This window comes from Antechinus flavipes, chromosome 4 (genome assembly GCF_016432865.1).
Source record: "Antechinus flavipes isolate AdamAnt ecotype Samford, QLD, Australia chromosome 4, AdamAnt_v2, whole genome shotgun sequence".
Lineage (NCBI taxonomy): Eukaryota > Metazoa > Chordata > Mammalia > Dasyuromorphia > Dasyuridae > Antechinus > Antechinus flavipes.
Window position 1 is genome coordinate 27,194,908 of NC_067401.1, and position 20,836 is coordinate 27,215,743.

General features: G+C 46.4%; 1 protein-coding gene across 1 annotated transcript in view; it reads right to left on the bottom strand.

The window, feature by feature from the left end:
- DOC2B (double C2 domain beta) overlaps positions 1 to 20,836 on the bottom strand; it is a 63,430-nt gene that overhangs the window by 17,945 nt on the left and 24,649 nt on the right. Inside the window, exons 3-5 of the mRNA XM_051992202.1 lie at positions 10,168 to 10,242; positions 3,985 to 4,094; positions 1,769 to 1,895 (exon numbers count right to left, since the gene is read on the bottom strand). Coding sequence (XP_051848162.1) covers positions 1,769 to 1,895; positions 3,985 to 4,094; positions 10,168 to 10,242 — 312 coding nt within the window. The remainder of the gene's footprint in view (positions 1 to 1,768; positions 1,896 to 3,984; positions 4,095 to 10,167; positions 10,243 to 20,836) is intronic.

A 20,836-nucleotide genomic window follows, 5' to 3' on the forward strand; every position in this document is an offset into this window, starting at 1 on the left:
TTACTATGGGTAGCCCTTGATTAATATGAAGAGAAAGTATATGATAAATAACTCTGGGACTTTACTTCTCTCTCTTTCTCCCCCTTTTCTCTTCTCCCTTCTCCCTCTTTTCTCCCTTCTTCCATCTTTCTTTCAATCTCTTTCTCTCTGACTCTCCTTTCCTTTTTCTATCTCTCTCCATTTCTGTCTCCTTCCCTCAGTCTCTTTCTATCTCTCCCATCCTCTTTCTATTTCTCTGTCTCTGTTCTTCTCCTTCCCTCCCTTTATCTTTCTCTCAATCTCTCCCTCTGTCTTTCTGTCTGTCTGTCTCTATCTCCCTCTCTCTGTTGTTCTCTCAAACTTTCTCCCTGTCTTTCCCTACCTCTTTCTATTTCTCTGTCTCCCTCTCTCCATCTTTCTCAATTTCTCTCTTTCGCTACCTCTTTCTATGTTTCTGTCTCTGTTTCCCTCTCTCCATCTTTCTCTCTGCCTCTCCCTCCCTCTTTCTATTTCTATGATTCTATCTCTGTCTCTTACTCACACTTTCTGGGAGCTGAGAGGCTCAGAACTTCTCTACCGTGACCAGACCAGGAGCTCCAAGGCAGCCCAGCAAGAATGGTCCAATGGGACCTTAGGAGAGCTCTCCTGTGTCCCATTTTTCTTATTCCTGTAAGCCACAGCCATCTTTGTAGGATTCTATCATTGTAAACCACTTCTAGCTTTTCTTTTCCTTGAATCTCACCCCTGTTTCTCTCTCTGTGTGTCTCTGTCTCTGTCTCTCTCTGTCTCTGTCTCTGTCTCTCTGTCTCTCTCTCTCCCTCCCTGCTCTCTGTCTCCTTTGGTTGCTTGCAGTGGGGATCAGACTTAGAGCAGAAGTTCCTCATGCAAATGTCCTGATTTATTTCCTGATCAAGCTGTCACTGTGATGAACATGACTTTCTCTCTTTGTCTGCAATTTAGAATTTTCACAATGTAGCCAACACATTTTGATTATAGACAGCAAAGTGGTGTAATGGATAAACTGGTGGTCAGGAAGATTTGATTCCAGGCCTGGCACTCCTATGCCACCGAGCTACCCCATGGCACTTAAGAAATGCTCATGGAGGGGTAGCTGGGTGGCGCAGTGGATAGAGTACAGCCCTGAGGTCAGAAGAACCTGAATTCAAATCTGGTTTCAGACACTTTATACTTCCTAGCTGTGTGACCCTGGGCACTTAACCCCAATTGCCTTAGCAAAAAAAAAAAAATGTTCCTGGATTGATTGATTGGTAGAGGGAGCTTCCTCCCTACCTATGAAATGCCATAGAAAGAGTCTTGTCTCTCTGGTTGTCTCTCTGTGAGGGCAGAGACCATGTCTGAGGTGGCATTTGAACCCAGTTCCTATCATTCTGAGGGCAGCTGAATGTTAACGTTTCGGGCCTGAAGTCAGGGAGAATCATCTTCCTAAGTCAAAACCTGGCTTTAGACACTTATTAGTTGCGTGACCCTGGCTGAGTCATTTCACCCTAGTTGTCTCAGTTTCCCTATCTGTAAAATGAGTTGGAGAAAGAAGTGGCGAACCACTCCAGTACCTTTGCCAAGAAAGCCCCCAAATGGGATCATAAAGAGGTTTTAACTTAGGAAGATGATTTTCCCTGATTCCAGGCCCAGCACGCTAACATTCAGCTGCCCTCAGAATGATAGGAACTGGGTTCAAATGCCACCTGATGCTTCCCTTCTGTGACTTTGGGCAGCTTTATTCTGGCTCTATGAGGAATCGGCCGCCAGAGGTTCCCTGACCTTTACTCACTGGAAGCTGCTTTTCCAAGCAGATGCTGAAGGTCTTGGTCTGGTTGGGTTTTAGTTTTTTCAGGGGGATCCGGGTCTCTCCGATGAACTCATTGTGGCGGAATTTGTCCTCGTCACAGACGGAAATCCTGGAAAGGAAGACAGGTTACTGTTAGGGAGCGGAGTCAGGTGTATCCGGGGTTAATGAAATAGAATTTAATTAATTAAATAAGCTAATTAAATAGGTCGAAGGGAGGACCAGGAGGAGCTGTGGAGGGGAGCAGGTTCTGCCCCTATTCTCTTCTCTAAGAGGAGGTAGAGGGGGACCCAAGTCAAGAAGGCTCGGTGAACGCCATTTTACCTTAGTATTAATCTGAGTCCCTGAGGTAAGTGAATAGAAATAGAGCCCTGGGAGACTCGGATTCTAATCCAGCATTGTGTGAATCTGCAAGTCATTTAACTTTTTGGCAACAAATTTATTAACAGGCATCGCCTCCTGCCTTGGTGAAGGGATTTTCTTCTTCTGGGACTTCCCCATGATGATGTAATTTAGTCCCTATTCTTAAAGCTCACCTCCTACAAGAAGCCTTCCTGCATTAACCTTAATCTGCTTCTGTTCCCTCATCCTAAGTCCCTTCTCTGCTTCTGTATTGCTGTGCTGTCTCACTGGGATTCAATGGCAATGTATCAATTTCCTCATCTGTAAAAATGGGTATAACCCCCTTTTTTTTTAGGATTGCTGTTTTTCTCCTCTGCCACCCCCAATCTATCCCTCCCCTCCATTGCTCAGGCTGCCCCCAATTCCCTCCATGTCTCCTCCTGGAATCCCCAGTTTCCTTCAAGGTTTGCTTTATTTGCCACCTCCTCCCTGAATGACTTCATGATTGCTCTTCACGATTGTTCACGCCAAAATGGGAGTAATCAGTAGTTATAGATTTATACAGATTTTCATGCACCCAGTAGGACATAAACTAAAGCAAACCATTCTATGGCATACAGTTGGAGCTTAATAAATGTTTACTCATTCCAGCTAACTTATGGAGCAAACATTTACTAAATGCTAGAATGGGGATACAAAAACGAAGTTCTCCCTGACCTCCAGGAGTTTTTTGTAGGGGTGACTTAGGGGAGGGGATATTATAACAGAAATAAATACAGAATAGAAATGAGTGATTTTCAGGTGGGAAGGGCACTGAACTTTGGGCATCTGTTAGACTTCCTGAAGGAGAGGGTGCTTTAGCTGAGCTCCCAAGGAGTTGGGGATTTGATGATGGGAAGAAAAGGAAAGGACAGAGGGGTCGGTGTGGGGTATTAGAGCAAAGAGATGGAGCTGGAACATTCTCTGCAGAGAACAGCAAGCGGGCCTCTGTGCCTGGAAGGCACAGCTGGATAAGAAGGGAAATGTGTTTTAAGTCTGGAAAGGGAGCCCAGAGCCAGGCTGTGAAGGCCTTGAAAGCTCAAACTTTATTTCATCCGAAGGCATCAGATCATTTCCCAGATGCCACCTAGCTCAGTCCCTTTACAGATTGGGAAACTGAGGTCCAGAGGGACTTGCTTAAGGTTATATCCAGAAGATTAGGGGTGGGGGTGGGGGAAGGGGAGGATGATCTGAATTTAGAAATACAGACTTCAAAGCCAGAGTTTTCCCCAGAAGTAAGACAGGAGAAAGCCATTGAGGTTTCCTGAATAGGAGAGTGACATGGTCAGAATAGAATATAAAGTGCTTTCTTTCTTTCTTTTTTATTTTTTTTATATATTTTTAAAAAATAAAGTGCTTTCTAACACTAGATAAATGCCAGTTGCTATACTAGTCATCATCAGTGGTAGTAATGATAATAACCTTGCCCAATGGTGCAGATTTAGGGGACAATGTTACATTTAAACGCTTGCTCCCTCTGGGGTCCCGATGCTCTATTTCTCCCATAAATTTGCCTGGGCAAAGGCTGACCCTCCAGGCCAGATTTGCTGCCCAGGCTCTCTTGGTCTCCCCCTCTCCTTCCCCTGCCAGGAGAGCCATTACTCCCAGCAGCCCCCACTGTGTTTGGATTGAACAAGCTGCTGCCTGGCTCTCCTGCCTGGCTGCACTTGATAATTTTACATAGACCCAGAAAATAGAGACAAGTTATTAGGAAGAAAATGGTTCTTGAAGCTAAGCCTACATCAGCTCTTTCTAGCTCAGCCCTGCCTGGGGGAACAAAGGAGGGAGGGGAGCGGCAACCGGCCCAGAGGGAGATTCACCTGAGGGTCTTCCGAATCATATCTTCGTCAGTGATTCCATAGTAGGTGAGGGTCTCGTTCCAGGTGGGATTTAGGGTATTCCGAAGGGTTTTTGTTCTGAGTTTATTTGCCTGGAAATAGGAGAAAAAGAAAAAAAGATAGAAGAGATAAAGGGAAAAAATAAAGGTAGAGGTAAGGAAAAAAAAAAGGAAAAAAAAAGATAGAGGAGATAATTATGGCCTGGAGAAAAGCTACAAGATGGCCCAATAAAACAGCCAGAGGGATCAGCTGCTTTCTATGCCCCGGGGGCTTGGGACAAGCCGGTCCCCTCAGTGCTTCCCATGGCAGGGCCCCGGAGGCAGAACTGTGGAGCTGGCAATCTTGGCCCTGGAGCACCCAAGCTGCCAGCCCCCAGACCTGGGGGGGAGGGTTGGGGGATGGGAGAATTGTCCTTGGCTCCCAGCTGCTCTCTGGAGTGGGAGCATCATTTACCGTCAGAGCAGATTTCACTTCCCCATGGTTCCTGGTCTCAGGGGAGAAATCAAGTCTTCTAATAGTGATTCATTTGTCGAATGAAAAATGTAGTCCTTGATGCAGGCTATTAGCCGGGGCCCCTTCCCCCAGGGAGGGAGGAGGGCGTGCTGATGGAGACAGCCCCGGTGACTGATGTCTCCCCATGAGACCACTGGAATTCAGGGCAATTCTAGCGAGGCCTCCGCTTAACCTTCCATCGGGGGCTCGGGCTTTCCGGCTTCCTTTGGGCACCCGGGAGGAAAGGCCCAGACGCTGCCATCTGGGAACCATCCATCTTCACCTTTTCCTTTGTTTCCCCCGGCACAGCTTCAACTTGACTTCATGTAAAAATATAACATCCTTCCCGAGTCCCCTGAATTGTGCTTGGACTCATGGGGGTGTATTTTTCTTGCCCATCCAAGGCAGGTACCAGCGTGTCATTTGTTTCTGTATCTTCAGCACCGAGCACGGGGCCCACTGCATCATGGGTGCTTAATAAATCTTCCTTCCTGTGGCAGGACCTTCATTCCCCTGAATAGGGACCTCAGGATGACAGTGGGTTTTTGATAAGTGGATATGTTTGTTAAACCAATTTCTATAAAATCAGCAAATCCTAGAGTTGGAAAAGCGAGCATGAGCTAATCGGGAAATCTGATCCACGCCAAACTGGCAGATTTCAGGCCTTAGGAAGCAGGAGAAGGAGGTATGGCTCTGTGAGCCTCATCCAGGGCGGTCCCTGCCTGGCCAGACCCTCAGCCCTACATATATGTACAATTACCTCTCCGAAGCGCCCCAGGGGGCTCGTGGTCTGGGGCTCCTCCTTCTGCAGAGAGGTACCAGGGGATTGCTCAGGTACATACAGGATGGGGCCGAGAAAGCCAGGGATGTTAAAGGGGGCCATTTTAGGCAGGATAGAACAATGCAGTGATGCAGAGAGCCATTTACACCTGTGGGAACTGAGCGTGGACCACCACACAGTGGTCTCGCTCTTTCTGTTGTTGTTTGCTGCATCTTGTTTTTCTTCTCAGGTTTTTTTTTCCTCGATCCGATTTTTCTTGTGTAACAAGATAACTGCATAAATATGTATGCATATAGTGCATTTAACATATACTTTAATATATTTGACATGCATTGGGACTACCTGCCAGGTAGGGGAGAGGAGGGGGGAAGGAGGGAAAATTTGGAACAGAAGGTTTTGCAAGGGTCAGTGTTGGAAAATTACCCATGCATATGTTTTGTAAAGAAAAAACTTTAATAAAGAAGAGAAAACCAGGACAGGACAATGGAGGTCTTGCTAGAGAGACATTACTCAGGGGCAGAGAAATGAAGGGGATGGTGTTGTGGGGATGGCACCTTGTGGGGGGCAATGTGTAGTTACTTGACTTCCAAAAAGCCTGATCCTATGTGTGAACCAGGGCCTGTCTTCATAGGATTGCCTGAGCCTCAGGCACGAGGGTGTACGGGTAGGGACATGGGAGAGGTCTGGGGGTGATCATGGCTTGCCTTTGATTATTCCCCAGCCTCCAGAGTGGGGGGCCATTGGCAGCCTGGGTTCCTGTCCCTCTGAATCTCTGCTTCCTGCTGTCAGAGCTGATGTCAAACACAGAATGCCTATTGTGCCTGTGTCTGCGAGGGCTTTGGAGCAGAACTCGGAACCCCCAGGGAACCCGCAAGATCACATCTTCCTTTGTGAAGCAGGAGGAAGCCAAAGGAGTCTGGGAAGGCAGACATCAAGCCAGCCCCATTCAGTCCCGGTCTCAGCGACGGTCAGCTCTTTCTGTACTTTGTGGGGCGCTCACCCAGCAATGGCCTGTCAGCTCCATACCCCAGTGCTGTGAGGTGGGGAGAGCAGGCGAGGGAACCTCAGAGACTCCGAGTGAGCGGGTACACATTCAGAGTGTTTTGTCAAACAGAATCTGAGCGAGGTGCCACAGCCGCTGTCCCAAAGCGGGCTCTGGGATCAGCAGATCTTTAGCTCCTGTGACTGTTTTGTAGCATTGAGAAGGGACTCCCCGTTACAGATTAAAACTCTGATGGAGAGAAATGGAGAGATCTCTAAGTGTCTGAGGCAGGCTCCCACTCAGCTCTGCTTGATTCCAAGCCTCACAATCTGTCCCCTGCATCTACTCCCTGGACCTCAGTTTCCTCATTTGTAAAATGAGCTCTGAAATGATGATCTTATATTTCATTTTATCTTTTTTATCTGTAAAACAAAGAAGGCCTTGGGGATCCCTTTCAACTCTAAATCTAGCACCCTGTGATCCTTCCCCTCCCCTCCTCCCTTTGTCTCCTTCCCACGGGGTCCAGCTCCCTGTCCATTCCCACCCCCTGCTGGGACCTAAGCTGGGGGCGGGCCTTCCCAGCACCTTGCCAGTGCTGCCCTGAGCCTGATTACTTCAGGAGTCGGAGGGAGGCTGGGAAAGGTAACTCAATTAGGAGCAGGAGAGAAAAACCAGGACACCAAAGCCCAGTTTCAGGGCTGGCCTGCAGAACAGGACCGGGACATTGTGACTCAGCAGAGCCTGGGCAGCTGTCAATCAGCTCGGTCTGTTTATGCCCCAGGCACTCACCAGCCCCTCTGCTGCTCAGCCTTTTTCAGGAGAGCAGCTCCCCTCACCCTAACCGACTGATCTTTGTTGGAGGTGGGCGGGTGGGGGAGATTGGGGGTGTTTTCAGAAGCTTTTAATTGTGCTTTGGAGGGCTCAAGAGGAATACCCAATTACAAAGTCACTTTCTTTGGTCCTCAGTTTCCCCATCTGTTCATAATTATAATTAATGTTTATATTTGTTTTTGAGACTGGGTCTCTCTCTCCTCCCCTTCTTCCTCCTCTTCTTCTTTCGGGGAGACAGTTGGGAGTTAAGTGCCTTGCCAGAGCCACACAACTAGTAAGTGTTAAATGTTTGAAGGTACATTTGAACTCAGGTTCTCCTGACTCTAGGACCGATGCTCTATCTTGCCAGGCTGGATCTACTCAGGAACCAGATCAGCTCATCTCTCCTTATGGGAGCCTAAGGCCCACTCTCAGAAGCTTCCCATCCTGGTGCTGACACCTAATGGGGCTCCATGAGAACTCTAGCTGTCCCCCAAACCTAGAATACTCTGCCCCCTCACCCAGACTTTTTGGGGTCCTCTGTTTTCTCCAGACCTCAGCCCAAATGCCCCTTCTGGACGAGGCCTTTCCCAGCTCCCCAGCTCTAGGGCCATCTCTTCTGAGACTTTGTTCCATGCATTCTGTATATATCTTGTGTATAACTAATTTTTACATTTTGTCTCTCCTGCTAGAATATAAATGCTTGAATGCAGGGATTGTTTTTGCAGCGACTCTAGAATGAAAGATCTGCCCTTCACTGCCCCGGAGAAACCTTTCAGCTCCAGAACTAAAATTCTCTGGTTCTCTTGGCAGTGGGGGCTATTGAATGTTTCTGAACAGAAGAGCAAAGACACAAGAGCTGTATCCCAGGAGGATGAAGAAATGGAGTATTTTTTTTTTTTTTTTGGCAGTCAGGAGAGGCTGAAGATGGGGAATCCAGTTAAGAGTCCATGGCAATATTCTTGGCAACAGATACTGAAGCCCTAAGCTAAAAAAGTTGCTGTGGGAATTGAAAGGATGAAATAGACTGGAGAGTTCCCTCAGAGGTAGACTTAAAGGAAACTTTTTTGGGCAAAAAGATTAGATGGGGTGGGGCGGGAAAGGGAGAAAGAGAGGGTAGCCAAGGTTTTCTGCGGTTAGGAGCATGGGTGTGTTGGGGGCTGCTTGTGTCATTGACAGAGCCAGGAAGAGGAGAAAGTTTTAGGGGGAAAAGAATGGCCCATGGAGAGAGCCATCTTCATCCAGAGAGGGGACTGTCGGGACTGAATGTGGATCACAATATAGTTTTTTCACAATTTTTTTTGTTTGCTTGCTTTTTGTTTTCTTTCTCTTTTTCCCCCCCTTTTGACCTGATTTTTCTTGTGCAGCAGGAGAATTGTGGAAATGTGCACAGAAGAATCAAATGTATTTAACATGTATTGGATTACTTGTTGTCTAAGGGAGGAGGGGGAAGGGAGAGAGAATGAATAATTTGGAAGACAATGTTTTGCAAGGATGAATGTTGAAAACTATCTTTGCATGCATTTTAAAAATAAAAAGCTATTATTTAAAAAAAGAAAAGAAATTGCTTAACTCCTCAATCTCCTCATCTGTAAAACAAGGAGATTAGACACGAGGATCTCAAAGGTCTCTCCCAGCTCTCCTATGATTCACACGTCTTTATGGATATGTCTTATATGAGCAGGAAACTGTTGGGAACATGGATCAGAGCTAAACCTGGCAGTGATTCAGTTGAAAGATAAGCAAAAATGCTGCTGGGATGAATGTCTCTTTTGTGAAGACCAGTCTCTATGACTTCAGAAGACTTCCTTAGCATGTTGGTCATTGAAACACTTCAAGAACACTGGCTGAGATGGAGAAGGAGTAAAAGCTGATTCAGTGGAAGGGCTAACCACGCTGACCAAAGTCACGATCTCTCAAGGACAGAAGTTAGTCTAAAGAGCAGAGCTGACTTTGTTTGGCTGTCCCCACTGTCCCATGCAAGCTGCCAGCAGAGGAGAGAGAAGAAAGGGTAGGGGCTATTCTCAAGGCCATACTTGCCTTTTGTTATACTGGACAAACCTTTGATGCAGCCATTTTTTTATTTCTCACTCAAACCAGCTATCAAAGTAATGAGTTCCTGAAGTTTGTGGCCTTTCTCCAAGGTGATCCTCAAATCTAAGACTTTGTCCTAATTGACTTTTTTTTCCCTAATTTACTATGAATGACTTAGGAACTTGGTTCGTGGCTCAGGTCTGTTACTAACTCACTGTGTGACATTGGCTAGGTCACTCTCTGTCTCTGGGCTTCCACCTTCTTTGTAAACTGAAGGTTTTAACTAATTGCTCTCTTAGCTTTTTCCATAATTTTCTATTCAGTTTCATTCCTTTGCCTACCATGGCTTCTGCCGGCACCCCAGTGGGCTGCTTTGATAGCCAAAGCATGACTCCAGATTCCCAAGCCTGGGTTAAAATCCCTCCTGTGGCAGCGGGCAAGTCTTTCGGCTATCCTGGATCCCAGTCCTCTCCACAATCCCCCCCTCCCACAAATAATGAGGAACCTTCCAATTAATGTGGAAAGAATGAGAAGAGCTCACCTTTGAGAGGCAAGTGGCTCTTGGGTAGAGAGCAGAACTTATCAGGAAGCTTAGGTCCCAGTCCTGCCTTGGACACATCCCGGGGTTTGACCCTGGCCAAGTCCTCAGGACCTCAGGAAACTAGTGGGCTGGAAGTTGCAGAATCTATAGGGACTTTCCTCACCCAGAATTCCCTATACCAAGTTCTAAAGGCTCGCCCATCAGTAAGATTTTATATATACTTCTCAGTCGATCTTCACAACCCTGGGAAGCTATTAGACTAGTGTTGTGATTCTCATGTCCTCTCCACGTAGGAATAAACATCCTGGGGTTGACAGTCATTCATTCAGAGTGATTCACCCATACTTAGTATCTGGGGTGATATTTGAACTCAAGACTTCCTGGCTTCTAGGACCTCTCTAGCCCACCAGGCTGACCCTGTCTGCCCTGCCATAGCCTAGGTTGGGGGTCAGGGAGCCTCTGGAGCCAGGAGACTGCTCAGGGATTGGCTTGCCTGTGGCAGGAGAGAGAAGAAGTGGCTCTTACCTTACTTGCTCCCGGGAGCAAATGCAGTTTGACATATGGATCTGCCAGCCCATTATGGTCCATTGGCTTCAGTCCCTTAATAAAAAGAGAAAAACAAAAGCCATCGAATTGATTATGACAAAGAACAGTCCATGGTCACCTGGACATCTGGCTAAGCAGACATCATGAAAACTGACTCCCACTGAAATCCATCTCCACACTTGGGCTTCTGCTCTGCCCTCGCTTTCTCTGAGAGCTCAGCAAACCATGTGGACTCAGGAGCTCTGGCCAGTCCTCTGGGCTGGTCCCTGAGACAATCAGGGAAAGGAGCTGTCAGAGTGGTCAGCCTCATCGGGGGCACTTGGTCTTGTTCTGTTTTTTATAAGACCACTGACCACACCCTTACCTCTATATGGCCACCTCCCAACAGGGACAGCATCCCTGGGGGCATGATGGTCCCCACCTGTGGAGAAGGACTCAAAACTGGAGTCCCCCTCCCACTGGGTAAGACGAGGCTTCCTTTGTATTCCCAGCTTTGAGCACAGTGCTGGGCACTTGGTCTACAAAGGACTTGGGGCAGCTCTGTCTCACTTAAATTCAATAGATGAATTAAATTGGAATGGCAGCTAGTCCATCCTATGTATCCTTTCTCCTTTTAAGGAAGTTTCCTCTCTCTTTTCCTTCCTTCCTTCCTTCCTTCCTTCCTTCCTTCCTTCCTTCCTTCTTCCTTCTTCCTTCCTTCCTTCCTTCCTTCCTTCCTTCCTTCCTTCCTTCCTTCCTTCCTTCCTTCCTTCCTTCTTCTTTCCTTCCTTCCTTCTTCTTCCTTCCTTCCTTCCTTCCTTCCTTCCTTCCTCCTTCCTTCCTTCCTTCTTCTTCTTCCTTCCTTCCTCCTTCCTTCCTTCTTCTTCTTTCTTTCTTTCTTTCTTTCTTTCTTTCTTTCTTTCTTTCTTTCTTCTTTCTTTCTTTCTTTCTTCTTTCTTTCTTTCTTTCTTTCTTTTTTTCCTTCCTTCCTTCTTCCTTCCTTCCTTCCTTCCTTCCTCTTCTTTCCTTCCTTCCTTCCTTCCTTCCTTCCTTCCTTCCTTCCTTCCTTCCTTCCTTCCTTCCTTCCTTCCTTCCTTCCTTCCTTTCTTCCTTCTTTCCTCCCTTTGTTCTTCCTCTCCTTCCTCACTCCCTCCTTTCTTCTTCCCTCCCTCCTCCCTCCCTTGACTCTGAGAAAGGATCTTCTCTTTTCTGAAACTGCAGGAAGAGAAGAAGAAGCAGAGTTGGAATGAAAAATATAAAACTGGCTTTAGAATTGGAAAGGAAGTCACCCTTGAGTGCTCGAGGAGAGTCCCATCTGTCAAGTACCAGAGTTTTCTCATTGACTGCATTAAAATTGATCAAAGACTAGCACTAGACCTGAAATCCCATATTTTTTATATGAGAGAAGTTGATTAAACTGTTGGGGTTTTTTTCCTTTTTGGATAGCTTTTATATTACTGCTTACGAATCCATATTTCAGAATAGCTCACAGGCATATTCAAGATTGCTCATATTGTAATCAATTTAAAAAATCTTCATGGCCTACACTCATATAGATTTCTGATTATGTAGCCTAGTATTTGGGGAGGAAAAAAATTAAAAAAACTCTCCTGAGTTTGGATCCTTCATTTAGTCCGTGTTGACCTTTTACAGCGGGATAAATTGAGGCCCAAAGAGGGGGAAATGACTTATTTGAGTTACCAGATGATAGATAGATGGACTCTATTATTTATTAGGCTGTTACTATGTGCCAGAGGATGTAAAAGCAAATCTCTGTTCCCATATGGTGAGCTGGGGCTCCCTAAGGGATTTGGATCATTGGGCTGTGGGTATTTTGTGATGTTTCCTGCTAGATGCTGTTGGTTTTTCAAATGCTTGATAAGTATTCCTTTCTATCAGTAAGATTAGTAAGAGGAATACTGAAATGCACATTAAACATTGCTTTACGATTTACAAAGCATTTAATGCCCTACTCAATCTGGCCCCAACCTGCCTTGCTAATCTCATTAGATACGATTGGTCATGAATACCCTATGAACCACCCTAATTGCTGTTCCCTGGACATGACGTCTCATCTTCTACCAATTTTCCCAGGCTGGAAATGCCTCCCACCTCTGCCTTTTAGAATACCTAGTTTTCACCAGAGCCCAGCTCAATTGCTACCTCCTATAGGAGCCAGATTGTGTGTGTGTGTGTGTGTGTGTGTGTGTGTGTGTGTGTGTGTGTGGTGTATGTGTAGGAATAAATACTGTCTTATACTTAATACCCTTTTTGGGGGGGAGACCCTATACAGAAATCACACAGGGCTTTAGGGTAAGGATGTGAAGCTCCAGGACTGAATCTGATCCTCATTTGCATCCAGAGGTGAGGGGAGCCCCGAGTGGTGAGCCCAAAGACTCACCTGGATCCCGGCCAATCGTGTTACACGTGTATTTTGTATCTGCTACGTGCCATTTTGTTTTCACTGATACAATGTGGACTTCTTGAGAACAGAAACTCTTTTTTTTTAAGTCTTTGTATCACTAGCACCCAGTACCAGGCACACAGTAGTTTCTTAATAAACATTTGTCGATGGGCTGAACAAGAAGTTATCTAACCCAGTCCTTTCATTCTATAGAGAAGAAAGTTGAGAACCAGAGGGAGCTTGAAGTCACCAATCTTTACTTCTTTAGCTCGGAATCCTGGCCTGGCTCTTGTCTAGAGTATCCCCATCACAAAGCGCATTAAACAGTGACAAAGTGAGACCGGGGGTCTGGGGGTCTTGCACAGGAATGCAGAATGCCCCTGATATAGCCCAAAGTGTGGACCCTTTTGCCCCGTGAGGGAGCCAGCTCTCGGGCAATGCCATTTTGTTTTCCAAAGGGATGGATTGAGAAAGGGTTCTGGAGATTGTCATTGGTGGATAATCAGGTAAGTTACAGGCCTGTTGAATGTCAGCAGTAGAAGGAACCTTAGAGCTAAGCTAGTCCAATTTTTTTTTTTAATAGAGGACAAAACAGAAGCACAGAGGAAGCAGTGAATGGCAGATCCTGTCCTTGAACTCTGGCCTCTGGATGGGCCAATCTTAATTAAAACATAAATAAAAATAATAAGAGCTAATACTTAGATGGTTTTTAAAGGTTAGCAAAGTAAGCTGCAAATGTTATCTCATTGGGTCCTCAACCACAGCTTTTGGTACCTTTGATGTGTGTATGTGTATGTGTGTATGTGTATATAACATATATATATATTTCTTTATTTATTAGACAGGAGAGAGAGAGAGGAGAGAGAAGAGAGAAAGACATATATATATATATAAAGAGAGAGAGAGAAAGAGAAAGAGAGAGAGAGAGACTGAGAGAGAGAGAGAAAAAGAGAGAGAGAGAGAGAGAGATGGATGAATGGATGGATGGATGGATGGATGGATGAATCTTAATTATGTGATAAATTGGCACATGTACTTCTTCTCACTGGCTGGAAATGTTTTATGTAGCTGGATCAGCCGTGTGCAAGCAGGTGTGGTCCTTTCAATATCGACTACAGACAGATCCAGGAAATCTCATTCATGTGTTTCCTTCAGAGTCCTGCTAAGATGCTATTATCTAATTGAGGTCCTTCATTATTCCCCCTCTCCCTACTGCATCCTCTCTCTGGAAACCACTTTAGTTAAGATTTTATAATATTTAACTATATACATGTTTCATATTCCTTCCCCTTTCTCCCCCCAAAAAAACTTATTTTTGAAGACAAAGATTCTTGGTTTTTTTGTTGTTGTTGTTGTTGTTGTTGTTTTTTGTTTGTTTTTTTTGTTTTTTTTTTTTTTTGGTAATTGTGTCCCCAGCATTTAGTATTGTTCTGGTAACTACTAGATACCTAATTGATGTTTAATTGAGTTGACCTGAATATGTATTTGTTTTTTAATTTATTAAAGCTTTTTAATTTTCTTTTTTTCTTTTTTGCTAAGGCAAATGGGGCTAAGTGACTTACCTAGGATCACACAGCCAGGAAGTGTTATGTGTCTAAGACCAGATTTGAACTCAGGTCTTCCTGACTTCAGGGCTAGTGTTCTATCCACTTCTCCACCTAGCTGCCCCAAGCTTTTTAATTTTCAAAACACATACATGGATAATTTTTCAACATTAACCCTTGCAAAACCCTGTGTTCCAATTTCCCCCCTTCCTCCCTCTCCCTCCCCTAGACAATCAGTAATATTTTATATGTTGCATGGCAAAAATATCAAAGCCTTCTCTCGTCTCTTAGAGCTGCTCTCTGCCTTCTAATGCCCCAAGTGAATGCATTCAATTTTGGAGCTTCTTTCCTAGGGCTAAACAGTTCTGACTGATGAAAGAGTGAGTGTAAACTGACCTAGTGCACAGTCTTCAGGGCATCCATCATTTCTGAGCACCTTGCCCTCTGCCCTGCTACTGCGGGCTCAAACACCATGTCCGTCCTTAACACATCCCATCTATCATTACGGGAACAAATTGATTCTCCTATCGCTTCTGGGAAGGACGTGTCAGTCAATTATCCTAAGCTTCCACTCACCTTCCCTGAGACTCTGGGGCCCAAACTCCCTTCCTGGGCCACCACTCTTCTACATGGGCTGTTTCCCCCTATTAGAAAGGAAGTTCTTTGAAGTCAGGGGCCATCTATCTCCCTTTTGCACGTGTATCTCCAATGCCCATTCAGTGCATAGAGTAGGCACTTAAATGCTAAATAAATAAATGCTTGCAGTCATTTCTTAAGTCGCTCCTGGTTCTGAGTGCGGAGGTCCTGAGGATCCCAGAACTACACACTCAGCCTGATTCTGGCACTATCCCTTCCCTGGTCTAAGGCTTCCCTTCCTGCAAAAACAAACCCGTGTCTGTTATGGTTTCCCCTCATTTGGAAAGCTCTTTCACTAACACCTGCTAAGACCCAGACTCAAAGCTGGCTTGCCCACGGAGTGGAAACCAATTATCCCTTGAGTCCCAGGAAGCCGGCCTGGTTTGGACGGCTTTGCCGTGGGCACCAGAGGGCAGGGGAGGAGGCAAAAGGCTCATGGTCGGATCGTTCTGCTTTGTTTTCTCCCCCAAAGAGGGCCTGGTAATTAGCCTGGCCCTGTCTCTTGCCGTTTTCATAGGCTTTTCACTGGCCTAACAGAGCTGCTGGGTACCCTGGGAGGAGGCGGCAGCTCAAGCTAATTCAAAGGCAGAGGCAAGGCAATGACCCACGGGGGCAGAGCAGGGACCATCACTTGGCGGCCTGGCTTTTGTCTGCCATTGTCCAAATTGGCTGTGTGTGTGTATGTGTGTGTGTGTGTGTGTGTATGTGTGTGTGTGTGTTGTGTGTGTAATATGTGAGTGTTTTCACTTTTAAGAGAGAAATGAGCTTGACCTCCTGCCCACTGAGAAACCTGAGAATTGGTCATTAAACAGCTCTCTCTGCGATAGCCACTCGTTTCTTTCCATCCCGCAGGCCTGAGTCGAGATCTCTATTTCCATTGCCCTCTTGTTTAAGAACCAAACACTTATGAGGCTTGGTCATGTCATGGCCATAAGGCTCCCATCTCATGGCGTGTATTTAGAGCTCGGTACCATTTCTTCTCAGAACCAGCTTGCAAAAGATGCTAGATAAAGATGGCTGGGAATTCGGGCTACATCTCTCCCTCCTGTCCCCGGGGCCGAGCCCTGTCCCGAAGCTCCCCTTCCACAGAACGACCCCATGAGAAGCCGGATGTGCTGAAAGCCTTCAGTCCTTTGTTTTTTTCATGCATCTCAATCACTTGGTGCACTGTCTAAAGACTCATGTTAGAGATGACAGTTCTAGGGAAATTAGACCAGAGGCCAGAGAAATAACAGCTAACATTTATATCGCTGTCTCAAGGTTGCAAGGTGCTTTACACATATTATTTCATTTAATCTTCTTGAGAACCTGTGTGGTGGGGGCTATTAATATCCCCATTTACACTAAACAAACTGAAGTCATAGGGGAGTAAGTGATATAGCTGGGGTCATACAGCTATTACGTGTCAGAGGCTGAATCCAAATTCAGATTTTCCCAATTCAAGTTCAGCACTCTATCCACTGCTCCCCCAAGCTGCCTCTCAGGGTATCCCATAAAGCTCAGACTACGGCTGTCTCCTCCCTTCCACAAAAAAAAGGTCAAAAGAGAGATCTCCCCTCCATCACTCTAGAGCAACAAATGCAGGACACTGGGAGTGTAACCCTTGGGTATAATCATGGGGGAGGAAGCAGGAGAGAGGCTCACCCTCTGTCAGGAGAGGAGGAAACCACCTGGTCCTTGGTCTGAACCCTTTCTCCTTCATTCCTCCCTTCCTTGATCCTATCCCATCCCCCCACCCCCAATACACGCACACACACGTACACACACTTCAGAACGCCTCCAGGGGCACTGTGAGATCTGAGATGTCAGCAAAGGGCTCAAAAGAGTGGGGGTGGGGTGGAAGAGTTCTAAGTCTCTAGCAGTCAAGTTCCCTCGTTCCTCAATCCCCCTCACTTCCCTGAAGGCAGCTAACATTAGGGGCAGCCTAGTAGAAAGAGTACTTTGGCTGAAATCTCAAAGATCTGAGTTAAAATCTGACTTCAGACACTTACTAGCTGTGTGGCTCTGGCTAAGTCACTTTACCTGCTTGCCTCAGTTTCCTCTTCTGTAAAATGAGTTGGAGAAGAAAATGGCAAACCACTCTAGTATCTCTGCCAAGAAAACCCCAAATGGAGTCAATGAAAATTCCAAAGTGACTGAAATAATTGAATAGCCCACCTTACTACTCTACTTCTCTGAAATTCTTTCCTTCCCACCCACATTTCCTGAAAAAAAATTACCAAAGCTGAGGGATAGACAATCAATCAACGAAGGAGCCAGAAGCTAGAGATCTAATGGGCAAAGGGAAGGAAAAGCAGGCTAAAAGCTATTGGGGCAGGACCCGAGTCATCCAAAACTTGCTCCTGCACCCATCCCCCTTGGGTAACTTCCTATCTATAGTGGCCATGAGTAATATAATATTTGGCCTTTTGGCCCACTCTCCATCCACTGAGAGGTGCTGTGTCTAAGCAAAGCCCAATGGCCATTTCATCTTATCCTCCCCTCTGCCCTCCAGGCTGGCCCCTCCTCTGGACCACACTGCAACCCCCCCTTTCCCTCCCCCCCTCTGTGCCTTCAGAAGCACCTGTGGCTGGCCAGAGAGTTCTATCCCACCCTCTGGTTGGTGTTTTTGGTACCCAGAGTCTCTTTTCTTGGCCGGGGAGCTGTACCACCTCCCAGGATGCACAGACCTGGGCTAGGTTACTCTGAGTGGATGGCTCCGTTGTCAGGCTCTTAGGAGACACCTTGTTTTCCAGGGCTAAGGTCCAGCAAGTGGGCAGTGCCCCGGGCTTGGTATAACAAGGTCCTTTGTGCTCACCTTCCGAATACTCTCACCCTCTGGCAAACCCCCCCAGTTATTGGATTGCTTTGAGCAGCACCAGGTGCTCTGGAGACTGGGACGAGCCGTGGTCGTGCAGCCCTGAGATGGATCAAACCGATCACACTGTCGCTGTTATCCCTCCCTGCCGAATCTACACAAACACGTCGAGTACTGAGACCTCTTCACCCTGTCTCAGTCCTTCCCTCAGGGTGGGACTCTGTCTGGATTCCCTTCTTGCTCATCTAGAAATTAAACTTGTTCCACTTCGGACTCTCCTGCCTCTCACCTGCCCTGTTCCCCTCCAGCCGCCCGCCGGTTTCTGATCGGTTTAGTCCAGCCAATCCTGTTTACTTGGGACATCCTGGTAATGGGCTGATAGAAGCCTAAGGTTGAGAATTGAGCTTTTGCATATGGAAACTCCCAACCGGGACCCCCAATTCATCCCATTCCCAGGCGTTTGGTCACCAGAGAAACTGAGTGATGGATGGCTCCGTGAACCCCAATCCTACCACTGGGGAAAAATTTTCAAGGGCTTCCTTGTTGGAGGGGGAGGTTCTAAATAATCACTTTGCAAGGGAAGGAAGGTCCTTCCCCTTCAGTCATGGAACCTCCGGTGTTCCATGCCCACTAGAGAACGAGAAAAGGGATGGGGAACTTCAGGAAAGCTTGGTCTTCCTATTTCAGCCATCTAAACACGGCTCTTATTTAATTGAGAGGTCACAGAAGTCCGACTATGCTACCATGGGATCTACTCCATGGAACCTACTGGGAGCACTTACCTTTCTATAGCCGATCTTTGGCATCTTCCTTTCCAAAAGTGAGTGCCAGAGGAGTGAGATGGGAATGAATGGATTGGGACAGGAGAGCAAGAGCAAATGAGAACAGATTGAAAAATAGCAACTGCTAGGTGACCGCCCCTCAGTCTGGGCAGCCACAGGGACTCAGGGGGCAGCTGGCTTGCTGGGATACCCGGTGTGAAAGTGGCCGTGCAAATCCAAGACTCTACTAAAAGCACTGAAAATGCTCCGAACCCTGGGGGGAATGGAGAGGGAATGCTGGGAGAGGGAATGTTGGGATACGAAGATCAGTTCCTAGTCTTTGCTGGTTGTGATTGGAGGTGAGTTGAGATTTAGAACTGGACCAGAAGATTAAATTCAGGAGGAGAAAATCTTTGCAAAGGCACAGCCTGGGCATAACTATAAGTCTTTTTGCAAGATAGCTACCAGAGAGAGTGCTCAGGATTGGTAGTATGATGTACCTTCAGTCGAGGCGGGTCGGGGGAGGCACTGCCCTGTGGACCTCAGTTTGGGTTCTATAGAACTGCCCTTCCATATCAGACCATCTGGTAGTTCCCTAGTTTAATTAATAATACTTGCCAACTAGGTGCTAGGATTTCTTGTTTCTACACTAATGAAATTCAGCACCCTGAAGCAAAGCCCAGATTGTTCTGCTTAGTTATGGCACAAGGCTCAACTTCACCCAAGTCTGTTTCAGAGCAGACATAGCCCACCACCATGGAGAAAATCTGCAACCCCCTCCCTGGGAGCAGCAGGACCAAAAAGAGGAGACCAGCTCTGTGTCCCATAGGTGCCCTTGCCGTACCCTGCCTTTCATCCTCGGGAGACTCCAAGGAGATCCACAGGCGGGTGGTAAATCCCATTACATTTTCACCGTGTGAACCAACTCTGTCAACTCTGTCCAATTCAGGTCTGATGCTGAGGTTCCCTTTTCCTGATCCCCAGAGCCCAGGGGACATGCTTAATTTCTTTTTTTTTTTTTCATTCCTCTTCCTCCCTCTTCCTGTTCTATTCATTATATGTCCCAACCCTTAGTGCTTGTGGGTGGGAGTGGGAGAAACGACTCGGCCAGCTGCCTTTGTTTCCCCTCCACGTACAATCTGGCCCAGGATACTGCTTGGGACTCTGATCATTCTCATTGAGATTCCCACCCTCCTTCCAAAGGTCAAAAGATCAAGGAAAGTCAGCTTGCTCCAGTGCAAAGACTGCTGGATTTGGAATCCCAGGACCTGAGTTAGAATCCCACCTTTGCTATTTACTCCCGGTGTGACTTTAGGCAACTTATTTAACTTCCCAGGACTCAGTTCTCTCATATGGAAAATGTAGGGCTGGATTAACTGGCTTCTAATTCGACTACGATCAGGCACTAAACATTCATTAGGCACCCACAAGGTGCCAGGTACACGCTAAGCACTGGGGACCCAAAAAGGCACAAGACAGTCCCTCCCTCTGGGAGCTTACAGTCTAATAGCAGAGAAACACACAAACATGGAGGATCCTCAGGATGCTTTTCCTGCCTCATTCTCTCTGCTGACCTTTCCGACATCTCCAACTGGACGTCCAATAGACATCTTATATAGATGTACAAAATGGAACTCATTAGCTTTCCCCTTATGCTCTTCCTATCCCCCCAATTACTATAGACAGCAACATAATCCTCAGGCTGGGAGTCAACCTAGATTCCTCACTCTCTCTCCCCTTCCTCCACCCCCCTCAACACTCCATCACTCAGAGAAGGACCTCATCCCTTTATACTTGGACTGTTGCAATAACCTGACGGTTGCAATAAACTGCAAGTCTCTCCCTACTCTAGTCTATTAGTGAGTTTCCTAAAGTATGGATCTGATCATGTCATCCCTTCTTCCTATTCAATAAACACCAGTAGCTCCCTATTGCCTCCAAAAGCAAATATAAAAGGCTCTGTTTGACATTCAGAATCCTTCATTACCCAGTCCTCTCCTACCTTTCCAGTCTTCTTGCGCCTTACTCTCCAACTGGGACTTTTAAAAATCTAATGACATTTTCTTCCTGACCGTTCCATAAACAAGACACATCTTTGTACTCAGGGTATTTTCTCGGGTTATCACTCAAGCCTGAAATACTTTCCCTCCTCTCCTTTGACTTTGGAACTCTTTAGCTTCCTTAAGTCCCAATGCTCTTAATCCAATCCTCCATTAATTATTTCCTATTTATCCTCTCCATAGCTTACTTCGTATATATTTGTTTTTATGTTGTCTCCGTCATTAGATTATAAGTTCCTTGTGGACAGAGATTGTTTTCTGCTTTTTCTGCACTTAGCATAATTCCTGGCACATTGTGGGTACTTAATAAATATTTACTTATTCATTGGTTGTTTCTAAATTCTTTCCAGGTCTATATGAACTTATGGGGAGAAAATGGATTAAAAAACCATCCCAGAATCTCTTGGGGCCCTAAAAATGGCAGACTAGCAACCCCTTCCCATTCCGCTCTCCACCACCCGTTCAGC